We start from the raw sequence: 24,816 nt of genomic DNA, 5'->3' as shown, positions 1-24,816 counted from the left end.
TCACTTGCCACACAAACGACCCGGGTTTGATCCCCAATCGGACCCCAACAACCCTGATTCGGTCCCCATTCTGCTCCAAGGTTTTTTTATCATTCCTTTTATTTGCATCATTCTCGATTTTTCAATCACAATGTACAATGGCAGAATTTCTGGAAAATTAGCTGTGCCCCATGTTATGGGAGTGATGAAAGAGAGCATAGGGAGGGCACATACCTGTTCATGATGGTAATTTTTGTACACAGCCCACAGAGTTTCTGTAAAGCTCAAGATGCTCTTGTTAAAAGTGAAATTTGCAGATGCCTTTTCAGTTGTAAAAACATTGTGTAAGTTGGGTGAGCCCTGACAAAAATTTTCACTTTTCTCTATATGCGATACATACTATTTGAACCACTGAATGAGAAATTATTCAAAAGATCACCTTCGGCTTAAAACCCACTTCAAACAAAAACTGTTAAAAATTATTCTAGGCATTCTGAACATCGCCAGAATTCGCTCTCAAACTCAACTCATTGCATGAAATAATGTTGAGCAGGATCTTACATCTGGGCAACTTTCAAGTTTGTGTGTCACCAACACAGTGACACCTGGCAATTTTCAAGGCAACATTATTCCGAATCGCGTGCTAGAAAACACACAAGTAGTAACAAAAATGAGCACTGTTTTACAGCCCGTAGCACATTGCAACGATGGTTGTGATTCACACCCCTGCTCCGTGCTGTGCAGCTTCTATTATCTAGTTTGGCAGTTTAGAGTTGCACCACTTGTGCAGCTGCAAAAATTTCCCACTGAGAGATTAAAGCAATACAGATGTCGAAGCAAACATGTGTATTAGTGACACACAACGGCGAACAAGAAAAAGAGAAAAAGTGTTTACTGCACAATTATGCACGACAACCGGCTTGGCAACTGCAAGACAGCAGGCGCCCACTCTTACCTTATTTTACAATTTACATTGCTGCTGCTACAAAAAATATTAGCTTCATCTTCAGAATTTACACAGCAAACCATGACACCCAGAGGGGATATATCGCAGAATTCTATTGGGAATCTTTCTTGCATGATGCTTTGCCGCAGAGCATGATATCACGGAAAGGATTACATTGCCAACTGATACACAGGCTGCGATGTTATTTTTCCCGTGGCAGTACACGGCACGATAGTGTCTCGAAATTTGGAATCTTGGCTATCCCCTATTCGTTCGTTGTGCTATCTTCTTGGAGCAGCCGTCCCTTGGAGACTGCTTTCCATTTCCTTCAGTTCTTCGAGATCGCCCTTGATAATTTTCACCAACTCAAAGATGCCCTTCTGCTGATTGTGCAGGTGCTGAAACAGATATGCACATACTGAAATCATTGTCTTTGCACGGCATCAATCATTCACTGTGGACACTGCTGATTTAGACCTACGATACACAATAGATAGCCACAGCTTTGAAACGCTGTGCCATAGTCTCTCTGTTCTTAGTAGTTCATTCAGAGCAGCAGTATAGCTTTCTTATTCTGTACCGTATTGTAATTCGTACATTTTGTAAATCAGTAGTCCCCACTCTAACACACCTGAGTTCATTCTCTGCTTTATTTTCAATTTCCTCGATTTGACGCATACCTTTTTGCATCTACTATGCTTCTGGTCTCTTTTGTCACTTTTTCTGTGAGAAAACGTAGTGTTTGGAAACCTTTGTAGCTCTACCGAGGTTTCTCTCTGTCTATTTTTTTTTTTTAACCAAGAATAAGGACAAGTTGCTCGTTCAACAAGCTTCCCAGCATTACAATGGCCCATTATACATGTTCACTGCTGAATTCCAGTCAAGAATTCAGAACTCCAAGAATTCCTAACAGCCTCAGCCAGCCTGGTTCAACACAGGAATCTGTCTTTTTGTGTGAAGTGAAATACAGCCAATATAGGTATTGGTACAAGCACTAGGCCAAGATGGTAACATTTTTAACCCCTCAATGATTTTTTAAAAATTTTTCTGCCTAAAATGTTTAATTTTCACTCTTAATTGCAAATATCTTGCTTCTAAAAAACATCTTTATAAATGAAAAAATATATGCATATATCAAGTCAAATTAGCACAACGAAGTTTACAGTCACATGCCTACTAGTGCTCTTCAATATTCGCAGAATGTGATCGTCCAAAATAACTGGAAAATACGCTGTCATCAAAGCAAGCTTTGGTATTTAGATAATCAGTGCCTGAAGAGCTGTACGATGACAAAAGGCGCCTTTTCTACGACAACGTACAAGCAACGCACTCGTCTTCGCTGGACAATATTTTCTGAACACAAGACGCGAATAGATATGTGAAATGGTGGTTAGAATAAATTGCCAAGCAAATGCTCTCATCTGTGAAGAAACACATGTACTAACTTGAAAGCAGGCGAGTCACTTCAAAACACTCATAGGAAGATATCATCTCAAGCTTCATATGTTCCGTGCACAGTTTGGTAAGAATTAGCTGTGCTAGTTCAAAACGGTTAATAAGGGGTGAGCCATTAAATTTTGCCTATGAGCTTTACTCATTTACAATTTTTTAGCAAACACTGCCAATGACGAGCACCACTTAGCCACAAGTTTTGGATCTCATTCTTAAGAGCAGATAATAAGCTGGGCTGGTACACTCCATAAATAATGTTCTGGTTAATTTCCTTTTCATTTTACTTTTATTTAGGTCTATGGGTCGTAAACCTGTTTCCTATACGACACAACGCTGCCTTGAAGAAAAACTATAAAAAAAGTTCATTTACTTCATTCCACTACTTAATTTTAGCACTGACACACACAACAATACACCTTCTATAATAAAATCCAACACAAACAGAAAAGCTCGTTTTTTGTCACTCAAGTAGTAGCTGCTCATCACTTTATAAATAGAGGGCCAAGACAAACAACCAACATAAATTTGAATCATACATGCATGATGTGCACTAAGACATGAATCAGATATGCATGTAGAATAAAATGTTACCTCTTTGAGCTGACTCAGCGAATTGGGATCAAGGCTGCAGTGTATCGTCGTGTCAGTGAATGTCATCTGGTTGTTCTGCAGCTTGATCTGCGACATCAACTCATTCAGGCGGCCCTGCAAAGGATCCCCATTCAGAGAAGCTTGTATTACTCTGCGTTACATAGTACTTCCCATTAAAATATTCAGGAAAAAGATCCACAAATAGACATGCGCTAGTATCCAGCACAATGGCATTGGTTGGTTAGTTGGTGGCCTCAATAAGCCATCTGAGGCCCTCGCACCGAAACTGCACATACACAGTCCTTTAGCACTTTGCCTGAATTGAAATGCAGCAGCTGCACCCGGTATCAAACTAACATCTTTTAAGATCAGCAGCTGAGCACCGTAAACCATCATTGAGCCATAACTGTAGTAATGTGTTGACCAATTTGATTGACATGCACATTCAGTAAATTATAGTGCTGCTAAGCTAACGTAAATAATCATAATTTCTAATGAACCGCTAAAATTCAACACATTAAAAAGCCATACATTCACTTCACTCCACATTACAACCGAAAGTGTTGGTACTTGCATCACTCTTTGTGAAACACGAGGTTACCAAAAAAAGTGAACAGAAGTAGCAATGCTTGCAGTGAATCCTTATGAGATTTCATCCAACCATGATGCACTAGTGACATTTTTGTGTTTTGTGTGCATTTCCATGCAAAAAAAAAATAAGAAAGAACAGCAGGTTAACAGTCTTGGACTCTTCCATGCTTTTCCCCGTTGAATAAATTTGAATCAACTTTGTCTCAGAGTGTGCCACTGCTTTCACTTTTCACCAGTGGCTTTTTTGCCCTATGACAGCAAACGTCAAAGATGAAACAGAACATGACTTATGCGGTATGAGTATTCAGTAAAGCAATGAATACCATGGAGAAATGTAACACAGCTGTGTACGGGTCTAAAGAGCAAGTGCTTGCTCTATGGCACGTTAATAGGTGTAGTAGTACTTGAAAATATGACAATGATTTAAATACACAATGAAGTTCAATGAAATGTCTAATGGTCAACACAAACTTATCAACAAAGACATTCCTCAAGGACGCTGCCGATGAAATATGTGACTTAAAGAACTTGGCATAGTATTTTTGGCCTTCTGCGATATTTAGCACCACTCGCTTTGGCATTTGCTACTATTCATCGAAGAGGACAGCTCTCGGGCCAGCTCACTGTGGAGCACCACATACACAGCAAAGGTAATGCATGCACTAATTAGCCGATTAAATGACAAACCCTGAATTGTGTCGGTGCGCTGAGTTCAGCCAGGATGGACTCCAGCTTTGTTCGCAGCTGTTCCTCTTCTGGCTGTATTGCGAAGCCCATCTTGCGGCTGACTTCGTGGTGAACCATGACCTGTGAAGAAGCTAGTGCTGAAAACTTGAGCGTTCCCTTGTAAATAACAAAAGCGCTCACTTCGAATGGCCTGCAACACTTTTCCAAGTAATCATCAAATGGCTTCAGTTTTGGAGTTTATTACCTTCCGAATCTACCGGCCCAAAATTTTTCAATCCTGTGTAGTACAAGCGGTTACAAGGATTTGTCACACATTCAAATACTTTCTCACTCTTTTCATCCTAACAAGCAAGCTAAAAGCATCACAAGAGGGAATACAAAAGGGACAAGAAGGGTCGTGAGAGTGTGTCATCACCTTGAGCACTTCTCTTTTTTCGTTTGTTTTCCCTTGAACGCATTTGCATGACCCTGAGTGTGCTAACGTGATTCTGTTGCATGCCATTCTACCAAAAAGAGTGTGACAGAAATATGTGACCGCTGTTCCTGATAGTCTCATTAACTAGGCAGCACAATAATGCTCAAGTAAGCCAACGGTAAAGCCCTCCCACATATGACAGTCAGGCCTGTCTCTTAAGTAACTTTCCAAGATATAAGTGAGCAATTTTCTAAGTGTTTATGAAATGTAACTGTAAATTTCTTGTCGCATGCAGTGTTATAATCATTTGCTCACACGTTCACAGGAGCTTAGACTACCAATCGGCAGCATTGGTCATAAACGGATTTGACTGTTATTAACATTTGTGTTGAACCTACATCTTGTGAAATGTTAAACCAAGTGTTATGCAGTATGTGGTGCATTAGTCACAGCCTCTTATACCACTATCTGCTACTGAGATAAGTATAAGTGAAAATAATGTACAGCTACTGTGAGAACTATAGACATGGGCTGTTGCTTCACTTCCTACTTACCTTGAGTATTCTGTGGTACAGATTTTGTTGCTTCCTCTTGTGCTCTTCGATTTTCGCTATCATATTGGAGTGCTGAATTTGGAGCTTAGAGATGTCCTCAGCAATTGCCTTTATGAATGAAAAGATGAAAAAGTAAAGGGAACATCAAAAAAGGACATCTCTGCACGCAGCCTTTCAAATGTTATTCATTCACTGATTCATTCATTAAACTGCAATGCCATTGAAAAGGTCAGTGATTTTGAATAATTGTTCTTAGTGTAACAAATTATATGTATTTCCTTGTCTGCTTTGCTAACAAAGTGGTCTTCTCACAGCACAAGTGGCACACTTGGCATTTTGGAAGGAAAATTTGCAATTTATTTTATATAAGAGAAATCAATGTCTCCTGCAGTGTCTTTAAGGGGGCAAACTGGTCTTAGACACATTATTGTTTATTTCTTCAGTGATCTTGATCAAACTGCACAGAATTATACAGTTTTTTCTACTGAATTCAAATACTTAATTAGTTTTCCTGTAACTCATCTTGTTCCTCAGGTAACTTAAATTCACCCCCTATTGTTTAAGGCCACCATAGAAAAAAAGTACTTAATTAAAAGTGATATTTAAGATATGCCAACAGAGACTAATGACTATAGATTGAAAGTATGCAAGGTTTTTTTTTATTTTAGGTCTTTCTTGGTTATTTTAGCAAAATAAACTATCTATTTTCAAAAGCAGATGGAATTGTGTTACAATTTTAATGACTAATTAACAAAAAAAGCTCAGGCTGTAAATTCTTCTCCCATACTTGCATTCTAAACACATACAGGTTTCCATTGCAAAAAGAATTATTGTTGTACCAGCCCCAGCTGCAAAGATATTGAGGCCTCTAAATTGGATTGTTGTAAATTTACTTTTTTGAGAAAAATGAAAAAAAAAAAAAAACTGAAAACACAGAGCTTCTTCAGAAGCAACAATCATGGCGCGCATGTGTTGCAATCCTCATAAAGGTGCTCATAAATTTGTAGCAGAGCTTCTAACACAGGTGTCAGGAAAATAAAGAAGCCTCGAAGACGGTTCTCCATTTTTTTCATGTTCTGCATGTTAACAGCACCAAGAATCTGGACAGTTAGAATGACATTACAAAAAATTACCACTTCCTGGTGTGTAAAAATTTGCAGAGAGAGAAAATACTTGCAGAAACCAAACATGTCAACTTTAAAAAATAAATTTTTTTTGTCACTTTTTGGTCCCAAAGACCAGTCTGCCCACTTAAAGATGGCTAACTATACCCTGCATCTCCTGCTCAATGTGTACCTTCTCATAACTGGCTTTTTTTGTAATATTTTTTTTTCAAATTTTATTGGGAGTCCTATTACCAGCACTTTTAGCAAAGCCAGTAGTACCTTCACAGGCTCTTACTTTTTGATTAGCCAAGTATTTCATTCAGAAGTACGAAGGATTCGAGGTGTAAGTGGGCTGCAGTAGACCCAGGTCTATTCCAAGGCTGAAGTAGAGGCAAGCACAGCACTTCTGTGTTGTTAAGGAGATGCAGAAGCTTTCACTCTCGTAATGTTTGTTTTAAATATCTTTAGCGAGAACACACAGTCAAACGTAACAAAAACTCTGTTCAGAACTGCTTACAATGAAGGCAAAGTGGGCCCACTCACATCTAGCCGACACTGGTGTTGCTTGATCTCGTGCTCCTGAAGCTTGAAGCGACGGCGGAGCTCAGCAAAGCCAATCATTGGCACGGGGATGAGTCGCTCCGGGTCTGGGTTGTCCAGCTTGGCCTGCTCCCACAGCAATGAATCTATGCCTTTGTGAAGAAAAACAAGGGGAAAAAGCATGCCCACAAGAATGTAAAAATGAGTCATAAAATTAATGAAAAAAGGGCTTACCTTATTAGACACAACCCCTAAACTTGAGGACAACTTTTCTTGGCAATGAAGCAAAGGCTACAGATACAGACCCACAGTCATGTCCATTTTTTGTTTAGTAAGATATTAAAAATACTCCTTTATTTTCTTGGTCTTTGAGCGAGGACTCAGCTCACACTAATGAGATATTTGTATTTGTTTTTACTTACACAGTGTGTTTTTGCAAGCGACAGAAAGTTGCGCCTTTACATGTACCTCGATTGCTAAGTGGCATTTGGGTTGGCATGAAATGCCGATTGTGCATAGCCGTCACTGTCTATAGCAGTGCGAATCGTACCGAATTACTTCGCGTGCTCCACCCCTGTAGCTTTCTCTTTGTTGCCAAAAAAAGTTGTCCGCGAGTGCAGTATAGATGGCTTCTCGTAAGTGATGATACATTTGCCTCCATTTGTTTGCTCCATTTGTATGGCCTATTCGATTCATCCGTACCATTGTCGCAGTTCACGTCGCTGCACAATTACTTCAGAAATCGCATAGCTCGAGTTCAGCGATGCAGACACAGCTGCGACATTTGAGACGAATGGTGAGGTGCTTACGCTGTGGCATATTGGGCTTTTGCATGTCCGCTGGTGAGATGTTCTTGGTGGCAAAGTTCGGGATCATCCCATAAATAGGCGATCATGGAGTTAGGCCAAGCCAGGGCTCCAAGAGGTAAACTTGGTCGCTGTGTCCTTGGCCGCAGTGCCCTATGTTTCACAGTGCGCCATGCTCAATTGTGACTACAAAGAGACTCCCCGCAATGGTCTTCGTCATGAGGTACGAAGTGCCGATGAGCAGAACCTCTACCCACCTGTCTGTCCAAGCCGCATTTGCAAAGTCCGCGATAAGTGCTGTGCATTATCATAATTGGAGGATTGAGCATAATCATAATCTGAGGGCCCACACGCAGTTGCCACACTAAAGCAAAGTTAGAGAAGACTATGAAGTGATAATCGACGTCAACTCGTAAATACAGAGTGAGTGCAAACATGTCACTAAGTAGTGCGATTGTAGACGGCTGTGACCTTGTGACACACAAGCAGCAGATGACCCTGGCTGGAGTAAGCATTGGATGAGGCGTGCTGGAGCAACATGGTGGACACTGAGAGGCCCTGGAACAAACTTTAAAGTTTTGTTTTTTTATGCGTGCATTTTTGTATGGAGAACCTAGCTAAATGAGAAATTTGACAACGGAGGAATACTCTTTCTGAAGAGACTAAAATGACAGCACCCTGTTGTACCTTTGCAGAGCTATAATTTTTTAAAGAATACATTAAAGTATGTTTACGAAGTCCCTGTAACTTTTTTTATGTAATTTTGCTTCAAAGCACAGCTGTTCGCAGGGTTCCCAATCAGGAGGGCATGAGAGCAAAGTATCATCAAAGCCTTTCACAAAGGTCTGCCCTCGGCTACTGAAATTTTTAAATTAAAGATGGGAAGTAGACTTAAACCTGAATATAACAAGCCCAAATATAACGAAATATTGGTTATAACAAAGTAAATAAAGAATAGTCCTGCTATAGACAGTGTTCAGAATATACATTTGTAACGAATTTTTGGATACAATGAACTCATTTCCCTGTAAGATGCAATTTTTTGTAACGAGGTTTGAGTGTAAACAGTTCCTGGAATGCAATGTTAGAGGCCTTTGACTGCTGTTATTGTCAGAAGCCTGCACGGGCATGACTGAGCAAACATATGGGGCAGTCTTTGTGACCCCCCCCCCCCCCCCTCTCCGGCCCAGGTAAACAGAAGGGGCGGCTTCCCCATTGTCTACAAGCCTATGCTTCGAAGTACTTGAAAAATATTAAAAAAACATTTGAGAATTATTCTCATCATCATCATCAGCCTGACTACGTCCACTGCAGGACAAAGGCCTCTCCCATGTTCCGCCAGTTAACCCGGTCCTGTGCTTGCTGCTGCCAATTTATACCCGCAAACTTCTTAATCTCATCTGCCCACCTAATCTTCTGTCTCCCCCTAACCCGCTTCCCTTCTCTGGGAATCCAGTCAGTTACCCTTAATGACCAGCGGTTATCCTGTCTACGCGCTACATGCCCTGTCCATTTCTTCTTCTTGATTTCAGCTATGATATCCTTAACCCCCGTTTGTTCCCTAATCCATTCTGCTCTCTTCTTGTCTCTTAAGGTTACACCTACCATTTTTCTTTCCATTGCTCGCTGCGTCGTCCTCAATTTAAGCTGAACCCTCTTTGTAAGTCTCCAGGTTTCTGCTCCGTAGCTAACTACCGGCAAGATACAGCTGTTATATACCTTCCTCTTGAGGGATAGCGGCAATCTACCTGTCATAATTTGAGAGTGCTTGCCGAATGTGCTCCACCCCATTCTTATTCTTCTAGTTACTTCAATCTCGTGGTTCGGCTCTGCGGTTATTACCTGCCCTAAGTAGACATAGTCTTTTACAACTTCAAGTGCACTATTACCTATCTCGAAGCGCTGCTCCTTACCGAGGTTGTACGTTACTTTCGTTTTCTGCAGATTAATTTTAAGACCCACCTTTCTGCTCTCCTTGTCTAACTCCGTAATCATGAGTTGCAATTCGTCCCCTGAGTTACTCAGCAATGCAATGTCATCGGCGAAGCGCAGGTTACTAAGGTATTCTCCATTGATTCTTATCCCTAACTGTTCCCATTCTAGGCTTCTGAAAACCTCCTGTAAGCACGCGGTAAATAGCATTGGGGAAATTGTGTCCCCCTGCCTTACACCCTTTTTGATTGGTATTCTGTTGCTTTCTTTATGAAGCACTATGGTAGCAGTTGATCCCCTGTAGATTTCTTCCAGAATGTTTATATATACTTCATCTACGCCCTGATTCCGCAGTGTTTGCATGACGGCTGATATTTCTACTGAATCAAACGCCTTCTCGTAATCTATGAATGCTATGTATAGTGGTTGGTTATACTCTGAGCATTTCTCTATTACCTGATTGATAGTATGAATGTGGTCAATTGTTGAGTAGCCTGTTCGAAATCCTGCTTGTTCCTTTGGTTGATTGAATTCTAATGTTTTCTTTACTCTGTTAGTAATTACCTTTGTAAATAGCTTGTATACTACAGAGAGCAAGCTGATCGGCCTGTAATTCTTCAAGTCCTTGTCATCTCCTTTCTTATGTATTAAGATGATGTTAGCGTTCTTCCAAGACTCTGGTACTCTTCCAGAGTACCAGAGAATTATTCTATTCACACTCAAACTTTTTTATTTGAATTCACTTCGCGATCGTAAATTTGCGATTCACACAGCTCTAGTTTTTACTACTGTTCCTAAGCTTTGTGGACGAAAGACCAAAGAAAAGAAAATGACCTCGCTTTAAAAGCAGTACTTGGCAAACCTGTTTGTAGTTTGATAAAATGCGCGAGCCAAACTTTGAGCTGGCTACAACTCCTTCTTCCTTCGAGAGACATTTTCTCACCACAGGGCGGGCTGCTAAGGTAGGCCTTTAGCCAGTCCTTGGTGGCTGCCGCCTTGGAGATTACCGAGTGCACTCCCATGTTGGTCAACTGGGGCTTCACGGTTGCCTGTTCCAGGTAAGACACCACTTCGTTCGAGGGAAACCGTCGTGTTTGTCCCGTTGGAGCGCGCTCCATTACGTACACAACCAGCTCGCACCTGCAAAATGTCAAGTAACACACGTTTAAGTCTCGGGTGCTCATTGGAAAGAAACTTGACCACAAACCACGCCCAACATTCAGCACTGCTTCACACCATGCTAAAGTAAAGACGCTATTCCCAGTGTCCAGCCTTTCATTAGTAAATTGTCCAATACGAGCCAATGGTGTTCCTTCGCGTTCAGGTCAAAAAGGCCATTCAATTTTCTTTCTGGATTAGGAAGACTCAAGCATAGTACAACCTGTTAACCATAACGGTTGGTAGTGCTGCCATAGTATACCGCCAAAGCAAAAACTTAATATAGCGAGGAAAACAAAACATTACAGCATGAACAATGCGTTCCCACGAGGCCACCAAATATTGACTCCCTTTACAGAACAACATGAGCGTGTGATACAATTGAAGAGGGAGGTTATTAATATGAAAAGTTCCACCTAAAGAGATAGCAAAGATGCATTAATAAATTAGCTTTCTCTATAATATGAAAAACATGATGCTTACTACTAGGGGAGCTTTTTTCATCCAGAGCGCAAGTGAAGATGAAAATGACCAGTGATGTACCTCAAAGTTTTTTATCTGCTTGCTACGATGCCAAATACTTGCTTAGCAAACCAAACTTCTGTTAGATGAACCCTTCAGGTTTTAATTATTAAGATACATAAAGAGTTTGAAAAGATTACCGAGCTGACTTTGAGTGACCTTCTGAGGCCTTCGACAGAGCAAGTAGCTAGGGACGCGTTGCAAGGTCCAGTTGAAAGTGCTGGACAACAGCGAAAAACCACACACCTGTTGGCCTCGAGGCTCTTGAGACCTTCAACACAGACAGCGACGTTTGGTTTGTTGCCCAATGCGCGCTGAAGGCCCTCCACCAGCTGCGCCTGCATTGGTTGCACGTCTTCCAGCTTCTTTTCAAACAGTAGTGCTAGCAGGCCATCCTCTGGCTTGGCTTGCGGCAGCCGGCTATAGCCGATAGCCTGGGCACAAAAGAAGGCTCTGTGGCATCAATGTTCACGTGGCGAATTTCATGTGGATCTTTCTTATGTAGAACAAAAAAAAATATTAAAATGCATTCTGAAGCAAAACTACTATCAAGAATTCGACACCATAAAAGCTTCAACACAAGTACCATTTAGCAGATTTGATTGTAGATAAGCACTACTAACATAATCGTGGGAAAGTGGCAAGAGTGAAATAATTAAAAAATAGAACTCAAGTAAGATGGTACATGAACAGTGTAGTTAGCAGATACGGTGTAAAACTGAAAACCATGACTGCCAAAAGTTCTAGCACTGCCATATCTCAGTGATTATACCAGGGAGCCATTCAGGTTCTGAAAATTCAAGGTTCTGCACCATTTGCAGTGAGTGGTAACAGCATAATTACCTTTCTTGCAGCTCTGGTATCAGTTGTAGCTATAATGACGGCATTACGGTTGAACCTCTTCATAAGAGCCCCTAATATATGAAGCCATCGATATAAGAAACACCGCAGTGCCTACAATGAAATAAAGGTGCTAAGAAAATCCCTATGTCAGACCTGCAAACCCCACACTTCTCAAAGTACTACAGGAGACGACAAAATACTAAAGCTGGGTATAAAAATACTAAAACGCTGTTTTATTTCCAGGGATCATCTCACCTTCCCAAAATATAAAAAATAAGAAAAGAAACGTTTGAAAAAGAGGCACAAAGCGTTCTTGAGTCCGGGAAGCTGCCACTCCATTTTCAATACAATCATGACTGGCGAATTATCACACGCCATGCTGATGCAGTTCTTGAGTGGTATATTTTTGCTTGTTAGCATGTCCTCAACAAGCGCAATGATGTTTCGTCCCGTAATGTCACGGAGGGCAAGCATCTCGCGCAAGGCAGTGCGAACAGTACTATCACAGAATGTCACCATGATTGGATACACTTTTGCATCGTTGCCAGAATCATTGCTCCCATCAGTGGCGACCGAGAACGGAGCGTGCTGTAGGTGACTTATAGCTTCGTTAATAGCTTTGTTGACCATTTCCTTCACAATTATCGTAGTCTTCGTACAGGCGCAGGCGTAGTTCTTACCCCCGTATTCTAGAACGTCCCTTCACTCAATGCTTCACCTTCACTTGAGAAAGCCGATGGGAGCACCGTCCCTAGGCATGACAAGTCACTGCATATCAGCGATAATCTGCTGCGATTCTTGACTAGCGCAGCATCATTTTGAGCCAAGCTGTGGCGCAGGGCTCAACTCTGTCAAGTGAAGGGTGAAAGTCGAGTCGAGGAGCGTTTGTGAATACGGGGGTTAGTTTCCTTTGAGTCTGGAAACATTTTTCGAAAGAGGTCTCCAGCATGATCAGCAGCTGTGAACGGCACGTTGTGTTCGATCAGAAACACAGTAAAAAGGCACTCCGCTCTAGACAAGATCCACTTGGCTGAAGTACCTTCCAAGTTTCTCGTTAGAATGCACAAGTTTCACGGAGTCCTTGTGTTCCTTCATACTCAAATATAGTATAATATCCCGGCAACCAGTGTGCGAAATGTTCATGTCACAGCAGCACAAACTACAAAATGTGTACCGCTCACCTTTACGCGAGCTCTTAATAAATGGAAAGTCAGTCGAATAGCTGGGAATAAACTCTTAAAAGTATTTCTTTTAAGACATCTCGTGAGCTTACGCTTCAGCATAAAAACATGTGTGCAACGCATGTCCCACAGCGCAAAAGATAACAAAGCAAGTCGAGCACATTTCCCCCATCCGCGAAGTAGATGCCCTTTGGCTTTGACTCTAAATAAATACGAGCCAGTACAGTGCTGCCTACATGGCCTCATGAAAAAATACTAAATTTAGCTGGGGCAGTTGACTGTTTGATGCAGGATTTAGTTTTTCAGTTTTTCGACGGAAAAAATGAAAAATGGTAAAAATATAGTTGCTGTTACGATAATTGTAAAAATGTGCTGAAAATCGGGCACTTTACGATAAAATCGTAAAACTTGGCAGGTATGCTACGTGGTGCCCTGGCTAAAACAGACACCTTATATAAAAGACAAGAACTCCTCGCCAATGCATACTTCTTGTAAATGGATACAACTGTATATGAGTTGTGTAATATGAAAAAAATTAATAAAAAGGGCAGAGTGACAATTGCAGATGATAAGCGCTAATAAGCTGACACACTGATAAACTGGCAGCACTAAACTCCGCAGCACATTGATAAACCCCAATGCAGACTGCTAAGCACTACAAGAAAACCTCACTGCCAGGAATGTGCGGCATACCTACGTAGACACCATGAGACGAAGTATAGAGCAGCTATTTTGTACAAATAGAAGTGATAGAACTGCAATCTGCTATGTCAGCAAAAACCAGTACTGCTTCAGTGAAACGCAGTAGCTGCTGCCTGCATGTGGAGCCGATAATTCCAACAAATATTTATGTGCACCATGCTCCCTACCGAGCTTAGAGAGTTTGCTGTAATCAACATGGAAATTTGCCATGGTAATGCCTGTGTATTGAAGTTGCTTTCTCCCTATGCTGCTCCTGGCCATGTATGGGAACGGCGCAGAGCGTGAATTCTCCGCTCATCATAATAACAGGAGTAACTAGTTTCTGCAAGTGACATGCATTTGAAGCATGAGCAGGACGCAGCGTATGGTGGAGCAGTCTCTTTGAGCCGCCATCTATTGAAAGTGAGCAGTACCCTCATACCGGCACAATTCCACATGCGCTGCTGAGTAAATAATGTTGCTCATCCTGATAGGGCTGTTGGTGATAAATTGTATGCTACAAGCATGTTCGTTGGGTAGCCACCATAATGCGAATGTGTATTGGCAATGCCTATCTGTTTACTAATTATTTACACTCGTGCCGATGTCAGAATAGCTGGTCAACTGGCATCTGCTTTTACTGAGAAGGTGGCTGTTAGTACATTGTACAGCCCACTGTGGCATCAACCAAATCACCAGCTGACGGGTACAGCAGATCGTGGTATGCACTAACGGTCGTACTCTAGTGAGACTGGATCAAGGATTCCTTGTAACTACTATGTTTAAACCGTTAGTAATAATGCAGATGCATGCAGGTATTGTTAACAAGGCTTAGCTGTTCTACTAGACCACAATTCCAAACAAAAGAGTTCATGCTTAACTTTGCGTGCGTATATGCGTATATGTGGCGTGTGATTTTGCAAGCGTGTGACATTGTGACTGATACTGCCAATCTTCTCAAGCCTGCCTTGTGGAAGCTTGCTGCAGAGTAGAATAGGGAGTGGAAAACATGATATTAAAGTATTGCAGTTAAAAAAAAAAAGAACAACAGTGACATCTTAGGGACACACAATTTAGGCGAGCAAATATAGCAGTTTGCATAGCCTAATCTCCCCATCCTACATACAATTTCTCACTGACTGTACAGCCGTGGCCACGCCTGTGTATAGTGCGCGAACAGCTAGTTTTTATAAAGTCCCTGAATAAAAAAAGAGAAAGAAAGTAATGCCAACTATTCTCTTCTCCTTCTGCGCCAGCGTTCACTCTCTCTTCTTTCGACCGTGGCTCTACCTACGCAATGGGTGCATTGAGCGTTGAGGGAAAGCGCAGGAGAGGAGGACAGGAGAAGATAACAAGAGATGTCATTAATTTGTTTTATTATTCAGGGGCTTTAGGTTTTTGAAGAGTCACTGTACATGCTACCTTTAGGTAGCAGAGTAGCCAATTTGTTTCTCAATGCCACTAGCAACCGTACGCTACGGAGAAGCTGGTGGACACGCCGCACTGCCGAAAGCGGCCGCCGTTTACCTGAAATCGATCAAGTGACCGTCATGCACTCTATAGCTCATTAGCTATGAACTAGTCCTTTTATTTGCTTTAAATTCATGTCCTTGAGCTTCGACAGCAACGTATTTGCATGGATTCAGCACCATTCCTAAAAACCATACTGAAATAATCAATGCTGTAGGCTTAAAGGGGCGCTCCTTGAACCTTGGAGGACATATATTTTGTGTTCGTCAGTTGTTGCTTATTCTCCCTAGCTGGTGCCACTTGATCGTACGGCAGCGGCGGTGCATGTTAATCAGCACTACGCTATGCTTTTGTGCTTTGCGTAACTGAACAGATTAAAAAAATGCTTTTAAACTCTGAACTATGAAATATTTCCATCTGAAAAATGCCCATTGCTTGGTGTCGAACCAAATCAACATATTGATCTAATAAAAAGAAAGACCACCCGTGGTATTCGTGCTCTATTTTGCCTTCCTTCATAGCCATTTACACTACTCCTTTGAGTCTTGCAGACTTGCATACAAAAAGTACTTAACCCCATCAGTGCACATTCATAAACAGGTTCTCCGCATAATAACACACAGCGATTATCATGCTCATTCAGCTCTACTATTCTCTTCACTTAATATTCTTCCTATTTCAAATATGATCGTCTTTAACTTAGCTGTAATTGCCAACCGCTCTACTATTCTCTTCACTTAATATTCTTCCTATTTCAAATATGATCGTCTTTAACTTAGCTGTAATTGCCAACCGCTTGGTACGTAATCCGAATCTTTTGTATATCGTAGGTAATAAATTTATGTATCGGTAATAAATTACAACTTCCTCTAGCAATACAAGCTCCTCCCTTCAAAGCAATATTATCTTACTGCCCAAGGCGCGCACAAATTACGGACTGAAAACAGTGAGCTTCTCCGCGATCGAGCTATGGAACACTTTGCCTCTGAAGACTAAAACTTCACCCTCATTGAATGCTTTCAAACATTATGTTCTCCTTTGCCTCAATCATTTTTTGAATGTTCAAATCATGTGTATCTACTTTCGTTACTTGTTTTGTTGCTTTTACAATGAATCTAGTACTTTTTTATTCTGCATTCATTATTTTCTTTTTTTGTGAAACATTTATTAGTGTACGCTCCTAACGATTGCATCATTGTGCTTTGTTAGGTATTTTGTATGTGTAACTCGGTGTCAAATGTTCTATATGTTATTGCACGCGACAATGTCACTCGTATTATTTTGTACACATATTGACGCTTATTCTTTGTGATTCTGCTCTTGTTTTCATTTTTTCTCATCTATTCCATAACAAGAGGCCCCATTGCAGTGTTGACACTGAGGACCTCATTCTGCAAACCTCTCCCTACATGTAACCCTCCACCCAAATACGCTCAATAAAATGAAACTGAAACTCTCATGGCACAGTGCCTAAAGCAGGTGTTTATTCTTTCTTTGTCGCTCATTGACACACCAGGCACGTTGACTGGCGATCGACGACTCGCTTCGTCGATTGGCGACAGGCTTAAGCAAGTCAGCTGCAAAAACAGAGCACGGCTTCGCCGCGTAACTATGGTTGCTAACTAAGCAAGATGGCGGACCTGAGCGCTACTCTGCTCTCGTAGGGAGCATATACAGTTACTATAGGTTTTAATTCTTCGGGGCGACTCCTTGAGGCATGTTTGGGCTCTGACATGGTGTGTCAGGAGATTGCGTGGCCTAGCAGTCAGGCTGGCCATGTCAGAGCACGAAACTGCCTAAAGGCGCTGCCCCGAAGAGCGAAAACTAGCTGCCCGCGTGCTATACACAGCCGTGGCCGAGGCTGTACATGGCTGATACCTAGGTTGATAGCTAGGCTGTGTTGACACAAGTCTTCCCACCTCGACACATGTTCACACCAATGCACTATCAGAGCAGTACTGTTAAAGTTTTTTTTTTTTTTGCTAGCTTAGTTTGACATGAGTGGGTGTCAGGTGGTCTCGTGAAAAGTAGCATCGTATAGTGTCTTGGCCGACTTTGGTCGTTGCAAATGTTTCTTGTAAATAAAATGCACTACGTGCGTTGGTGGTGAACCGTTGAGCTGAGTGTACATTTTCTTTGGCACTCCAGCGTCATGCGAATTCATGGACAATGGCTTCCCTTCCGCCTGTGTCGGGGTGGCTGCTGCCGTGCTACCACTCTGACAGCACAAGTACATAGATTTTTTTATTTACACATTTTTGACCTCGATTACAGTTAAGTTCTTCAAGTTGCAGATTCCTACCATAAAACTGCTTATTGCACTAAATGTTAAACTTAAAGCTTGCTCACCTTGAATCGGCAGAAAGGGTTCTCGGTAGTGAATACCACCGGAGGTGCTGTTGCCGAGAAGAAACCCTTGCCGGTGCCCCAGAATGCCTGTAGCTGATTCCACTTGGCCAAAATGTTGTCCCGCTCATCGTTGAACACAGTGGGCAGCGACAATGCTGTTGCCAAGTTGGTGAGGTTGCTGGCAGCTGCCGCCGTGGTACCTGCCGCAGGGGCAGCACCGCCAAACGAGGGAACCGCACTGGTGCCGAATCCTGTCGAAACTAGCGAAGTGCTTCCAAAGGGGTTGCTTTGCGTTGTGGTCGTGTTAGCACCAAACCCTGAAAAAGACAACGTGAAATATATGCGAGTCTGATGCATATGACTACTAAACCTCTTTCATCATAAAAATGTCCAGTGGTTCACAAGCACACAAAATGATAAGGGGCACTTATCGACTTCTGCAGTGTTGTCCACATTTAAGTGAAATGCCGTATTAGTATTGAAGTTGGTCTAACTTCCAACATTGTTATAGTGTTGTTCTTTTCCGAATGCTGCTGCATGGTGAATAGAGGCCATATTTTTTAGTACTAATAAAGCACGTTTTAAGCAATAAAAATAAGCATGCAGAACAATGTTTCAGGCCCCAGAAATAGGCAAACAAAACACAATCTAGGCCTCGGAAATTGCAAATGTAGGCAGAACTCATTTCCAGATGAATATAAATGATTTCAAAACAGAGATGTGCGGGACTTATATTGATGACAAGGAGGCAAAATATTGGGAGATCCCATGCATAGTGACAATCGGTTTAATGTGAAGCAGTCACCAAGTAGCTGACTACGCTGCATATTTCGCCTTTGAGCCAAACATAACAGCGTGGATCGACAAGTTTGTGTAAATGGGGTGGTGCACACGCCGTGGGCTCAGTAAGCACGTCGTGAGTTTATGGTCCAACGTAACATCAGCACTCACGATAAAGCAAAGACACATGTTAAATCAAAACGAAGTGCACTGCCGAGTGCAATGATGAGTATGTCATACACGCTTTGGTTTGCCCATTCCTCAGGGGTCGAGCAACACTTGAATGGGTATGTGTCACATACGACTATGGGAAAGGGTTTTGCAATGTACCTAACAGGCCTGTCACAGTGATCCTTTATTGACATGACAGTCATGTCTGTTTCACTTTCATGTCCTCCTATGCCAATTTCAGTAAGTACCGAGTTAAGGAGGCAACCATGAAGATGCCCAGACATAGGTGGCCAGATAGAGAGTGCCTTCAGTTTGCTTAGAAATGCTTGGCATTAAAAAAATTTTCACTGCCTATGATTGCACAGAGGCTCCAACAGCACACATAGCCATGCCTTCATGTTGTCCTTCTTCTCGCACAGTTCACAGAATACAGTCTCTTTTAAATGCGAAGCATTTCTTTGCGTACTGCAAGCACTTTTGACATCTATCTGCGTATCTATCTATCTAGTCACATACGTCTGGGTGCTCTCGAGATCACCTCCTTAACTTGACGTGAACCAAAATTAGTATGGGAGAGTAAACGGTTTGATGAATGTGACGTGCTGGTCAAGACATAAATAATGTCACAATCCCGTCGCCTATGTCATCAAACACTTCCTGCCAAACAGTAACACATACCTGCAGGCGGGTATGTGCCACTGGTATGTGGGTATATGCCACAGGTGATTGACTTTTACTATCTACCCAGGAACGACGAGAACACACATGGGTAATTTTAACGTGCGAGTGTTAAGAGAAACCTGACATCGGCAGCGTTGACCGGATGAATGCAAAAAATAAATGTCAGGATCCCAGCAGAAATTGAACCCAAGCATTCTACCTTAGAGCCACGCCAAGTGTCAGATCTACTTTTTAAATTGACTTTAATGTTTGTGAAACGTCAATTGTGGTTGCAGTGCTGGCTATCCAATTTCATAAACATTACATATGATATGTACTCCTATGATACAGTGGTCACGTCGGGTTAATGTCAAATTGTAGTTAGGTGCCATGCACTGAAGTTGATTCATGTAACAGTGTCCAGGGCTACCATCCTCACAAGCCCCAGCGCTTCATATCAGCTTATCGCTTCTGGTATTGTTAATACTCATGGTCCTGTTGGCATAGTTGTGCAAGTGCAAAGAATTGGTTCATAAAAACATTTGCAACGCTTGAACAAATGTCTGTGCATGAAACATTTATACATAGTATATTAGATGCGAAGCAGTTCCTTGACTAGCCTGTGTTATGCTGTCAGTCCGTGTCTCCATGCCAACGCGCTGCCCTCACTGCAGGTGTTGTGGCGGTGCCAAGTAGGTCCCGCCTCCCTTCGCCTGCCGCGTGCTCACCGCATGTCACCTCTCTCTCGCTTCACCCTTTCTACCGCTCGCAACGTTTGAGCCCACATCGAGTGAACACTTTTGGCTCGTTTATCTGCAATGGAGAGGATGCCGGAAAGTGAGGCTCTTTCACCTGCCAAAGCACGTGCCAAGGTGAATTGGCCTAACCTGGCCGTCGCTGGCGTTGCGCAGATTAGCAGAGCCAATCGCGTTTGCGAATAGCGACGTCGCGCCTGCAACACCAATGAGGTGTGAGCCATGGAAGCCAAACGCATGCGTCGCAGTGGAAGACTAAAGACACCAACGAGGTGCGAGTCTAGCATACCGATCGGGTTCGAGAATGGAGACGACGCGCAGGTAACACCGATGAGACGCGAGCCAAAGAAGTCGAGCGCAAGCGTCTTCAGCACAACGACAAAACTGAGGAGATGCGAGCCAAGGAAGCCAAGCGGAAGGCCAACCCCAGCAAATCTTTGATGTCCTCATCAGTAACTTCTTGAAAGCGGCATGCGCGTTGCAGTGCTGCCCGAGAAGGGCAGCACTGCAAAGGAGGAGACAGCCCAACCACTAGAAGACCATAAATGAGGAATGCCTCCTATTGGCAGGGCCTAATCGCACAGGGTCAACTTCTCCCCTCTTGATGAACACTTAAAAAGTAAATTACAAGCAAAAGAAATGCCGCTCGCACATCATAACTTTCTTTCTTTTGCTCTTAACTCACTGCACCTGACGACTCTTCACGGCTTTGCATTCGCCAATCGCTCGTGCCATGTGATTGTGGTGGCCTGTGCACAATATTTCACTATTCTATCAGTTGTTTTCTGGAAGTCAATTCAACCAAAGGGCTAGGTTGAACTCCATAAATTTTAGAACATTCAATGTTCCCTCCTAAAATGAGCAATGGCCTCAAGCTGCACTCGAAAGTGGAATTTAGAATTAAATAGTGTTCATATTGGCACTAATTTTGAAGATAAGCATTTATAGGCACTTATCGGTTTAGGCAAAAATGTAAAAAATAGGCGTTTAGAGGCACTATAAAAACACATGTCGAAGTGGAGCGATGGTAACCTTATGAACAAAATGGGCATTTGCCTAAAATTCAGTTTCTAGTGACGAATGTGAATTGCAGTGCTAGAGGTATAGTCCAGTGACCCACATAGTTTTTCCATTCTATGTAATAACCATGCACTTAAAACCAAATATATAAACAGACATTCCTTTTACTACACGTGGAAGTGTCTTATAAGATGGCTAATTATGTCAATAAATGATGGAACAGTTTACCGAATCCTATACTGCACACTAGCTGCTATCAGCTCCTGAATAATAATGACGTGTCTCACGTAAGAGTGGCTGACTCTGTAAGTGCAGCGTGCAGTTATTGCACCCTAGGCAGACACATAATGAATATTTTCTCTTTCGTTACACTATGATGGACGTACAAGCTCAGCAATATTTATCTAGCCTGCTGTTTGCCCATATCCATAACAGGAAGACATAATCGTGCACTAACCTTCATTGACATCTCCTAGATAACAGCACATAACATAGAACCGAGGCAAATTTCCGCAAGTCAAACTAAAGCAGCACGTGACACCTTAGAAGAAAAATAAACTCACCAGTTTTGTAAAAATAGATTAGCAATGTGCAGAATTTGAACTGCTGCATATCGAGTGAACAGTAGGGGATATGGCAATTCTTATTTTGCACCTGCTTTTTAACTAAATGGCATAATTTGCCATGCAAGCATTTGCTCTGAGTTGCTTATGGATATATTGGCCTGAATTTGGCTTTCAAACAACATGATATATAAAAGAAGTTGAATTCTAGGGGTTTTGTGTGTCAGAACTGAGATATGATTAAGGCATGCTGTATTAAAGAATTCCTGATTAACGTTCACGGCATGGTGTTTTTAAATGTGCACTTTAATCAAAGCACATCTGCATATATGTAATTTGCCCCTATTAAAACATGGTCACTGTGATTGGAATTTAAACTAATGTCTTAGAATTAGTTGCGACATTATCCATTTCAAGGGAAGGATACATTTAGAACAGTCATTTGCAAGCTTCAACCCACAAACCACCCCATTTAATGAGTGGGCCTGTCTCACCTCCAAACTGAAAGCCGGTGCTACCAGCCGTTGTTGTCGCAGCCCCAAATGAGAATGTTGGTGCTGTTGTAGTCGTTGTGGTGCCGCCAAAATTAAACGTCGGTGCTGCTGTGCTTGGCTGAGCGCCGAATCCAAACCCAGTGCCTGTTGCTGTTGGCTGACCGAAGGTGAAGGCGGTGTTGGCGGTGGTCGGCTGGCCAAATGTGAAACCGCTCGTTGTCACCTGTTGACCGGCAACCGGCTGGCCAAATGAAAATGCCGCAGTTGTCGTAGCCGCTGGCTGGCCAAATCCAAAGCTCGTTGCCGCAGTGGGAGCGGCTGCTGGTTGGCCAAATGTAAATGCGGTAGTCGTTGTGGCCGGCTGACCAAACACTGTCGCGCCCGGTTGGTTGAAAGTGAAACCTGTGCCGGTGGGCGCAGCAGGTTGGCCAAATGTTAGCCCCGTGCCAGGTGTGGCTGTAGTCGCAGGCTGTCCGAACGTCATGTTGAACCCACTGGCTGCAGGTGTGCTCCCTGCTGCCGGTGTTGCACCAAAGCCAACCCCTGCAAACGGTGTCCTTATGAGTTATACATTCTAATAAAGTAGAGCAATTCAGGAGCATGTCTGCCACACAACTATAATGGTCATCTAGCTTGCTTGTGTTTCCTATCTCGAAAGCCCGGCTCTCGCCACTTTCTGATAAAGATCGCTACGCCACGCTGATGCCCCATAGCATACTCATGTTACACAGCGTGACATAGCAAGAATGCGATTTCATGCTATGTGACATATGAGTAAGCTATGTCACGCCTTTTGCAACAAGGAAGTGTAGGGTCCGCGGCGATAACGCAAGCAAAGTACGCGATGCAGATTACGAGATTACGATTATAGTAGTGTAGCAGAAATATTCTCCAAATGCCCGATTTATTCTTGAAGAGTAGAGTATGGTCTGAATAACGCTAGTCTGGGGTGGTCGTGACGCTAGTGGAGTTCTCAACCACCTTCTGGTAGCTCCAAGCTTCTATTTATGTTTCTGTTACGGCTAACATATCTATACACTGGCCTACGGAAAGGACGTACGGCAGTCAAATCTGTTGCTTATCGATCAAATCACAACGTTAGAACGGCTAACACATTCGTAATGTCATCGAATGAACTGAATAGCCATCGCGTGACTCCCTCCTCTCTATTCCTGTTTTAACGTCCCTAAACGAACACCAACAACACAAACACGAACGACGATTCAAATTTCCCTCGATCTTACGACGAAGTCGGAATTCTCAACAGAAACAAAACTGGTGTGCACTCTGTGACCGCGTGCTTAACGGGGACAAAATTTAGGCCACAACGCACTCTATCAGTGCGATCAGTTTAGAATCAACGCAGTAAACTGGCTGCAAGGAACTGTCGAAGTTTACCGGGCGTGCCGGTCCCGAACGTTGCTGCAGTAGTCGTAGGTGTGCCAAATCCGGTAAAGCCCGTTGGTTTCGCAGGAGTGCCGAACATTCCTATGCACTCACAAGGAGTCGGCGATGCGCCTAACAAACAACGAAGCCAAATTTATACTTTTCACACCGGTAGTCGTTACAGACGCGCCGTAACAGTTTTCACGAGAACGCGCACAGCCGCCATCAACAAACGAAGCATGCGCGAACTAAAAAAAAAAAAGAAAACTTCATTGTGGCCAGGCATTGTTGGCGGTTCTGCCAAAGCCTAACAAATTGTTAAAAATGTGTCTATAAGAAAACATAAACTTTTTTTACAATGCTGAACCACTTCACAATCACTTCATATTTTCTTTATTATAGTGAAGGCATTGTTTATAATTATATTTCATTCAGTATTTGAAATAAATAAAGCACTGAACTGTAAAGAACCAAAACAACAAGCCGTATCGCCAACCAATAGCGTAAGTTCTGGTTTTGAAGTAAGCGCGCTAAGAGGCGTCGGCTGCTCTCGGGCGCACCTACGTGGCTGGTCGCAAGTGTCAGCAAGCATTCCGCGTCAGCTCAGTGAAAACGCGCCTGATGTGTCTGCATGTGAAACCAGCTCTATTAGGTATCTTTAGCTGCGTGTAAGTTGTCTCTAACTGTACGCCTTCCTTCGACTTCTAGTAGGATCCCTTCATTTTAACATATATACTTTTGATGGCCTGGAAAATGAAATTGTCTCTCCAATGAAACACATGAGGAATATGCGTTCGTCATGGCATCTCTCTCGTGCACACAAAAATATTGAGGCGTGCGAGTAATAAGCAATACAGAATTTCGCGATTGTAAACGTTTTCTACGCTAAGTGAAGCGTTGGTCTAAAACCGCAGGTCTGGGCGTGCGTTATTTTCACATAGGATTTTCGTTCACTTCATGCACATGCAAAAATAAAGTAGTCTGACAAGGAATGGTTAGCCTAAACCTTACGAAATAAATACAAAGTATGATAGCGAACCAGTTTATCTTCAAATTTATCGTCGTGAGGTTGCCACTGCTAGATCAATTGACCAATTATAGCTGTACAATGTTCAGTGTTCTGGTCTTAACTATTTGCGTGAAAAAGGAAAACAAAATTTGTGTTGCCATGAGTGTTATTACAG

General features: G+C 42.5%; 1 protein-coding gene across 1 annotated transcript; it reads right to left on the bottom strand.

Moving 5' to 3' along the window:
- Positions 1-853: 853 nt before the first annotated feature.
- On the bottom strand, positions 854-23,876 carry Nup54 (nuclear pore complex protein Nup54). Its single transcript, XM_075875162.1, has 10 exons — positions 23,645-23,876; positions 22,247-22,789; positions 17,804-18,120; positions 11,526-11,713; positions 10,543-10,739; positions 6,865-7,013; positions 5,216-5,323; positions 4,247-4,366; positions 2,969-3,082; positions 854-1,323 (listed from the first exon to the last, which is right to left on the bottom strand). The coding sequence occupies exons 1-10, from the start codon at positions 23,730-23,732 to the stop codon at positions 1,207-1,209; spliced, it is 1,941 nt and encodes a 646-aa protein (XP_075731277.1). The 5' UTR covers positions 23,733-23,876; the 3' UTR covers positions 854-1,206.
- Positions 23,877-24,816: the final 940 nt, after the last annotated feature.

This window comes from Rhipicephalus microplus, chromosome 2, assembly GCF_043290135.1.
Source record: "Rhipicephalus microplus isolate Deutch F79 chromosome 2, USDA_Rmic, whole genome shotgun sequence".
NCBI classification, from domain to species: domain Eukaryota; kingdom Metazoa; phylum Arthropoda; class Arachnida; order Ixodida; family Ixodidae; genus Rhipicephalus; species Rhipicephalus microplus.
The sequence above is the reverse complement of the archived record's forward strand: the minus strand, read 5'-3'. Positions and strand labels throughout refer to the sequence as shown.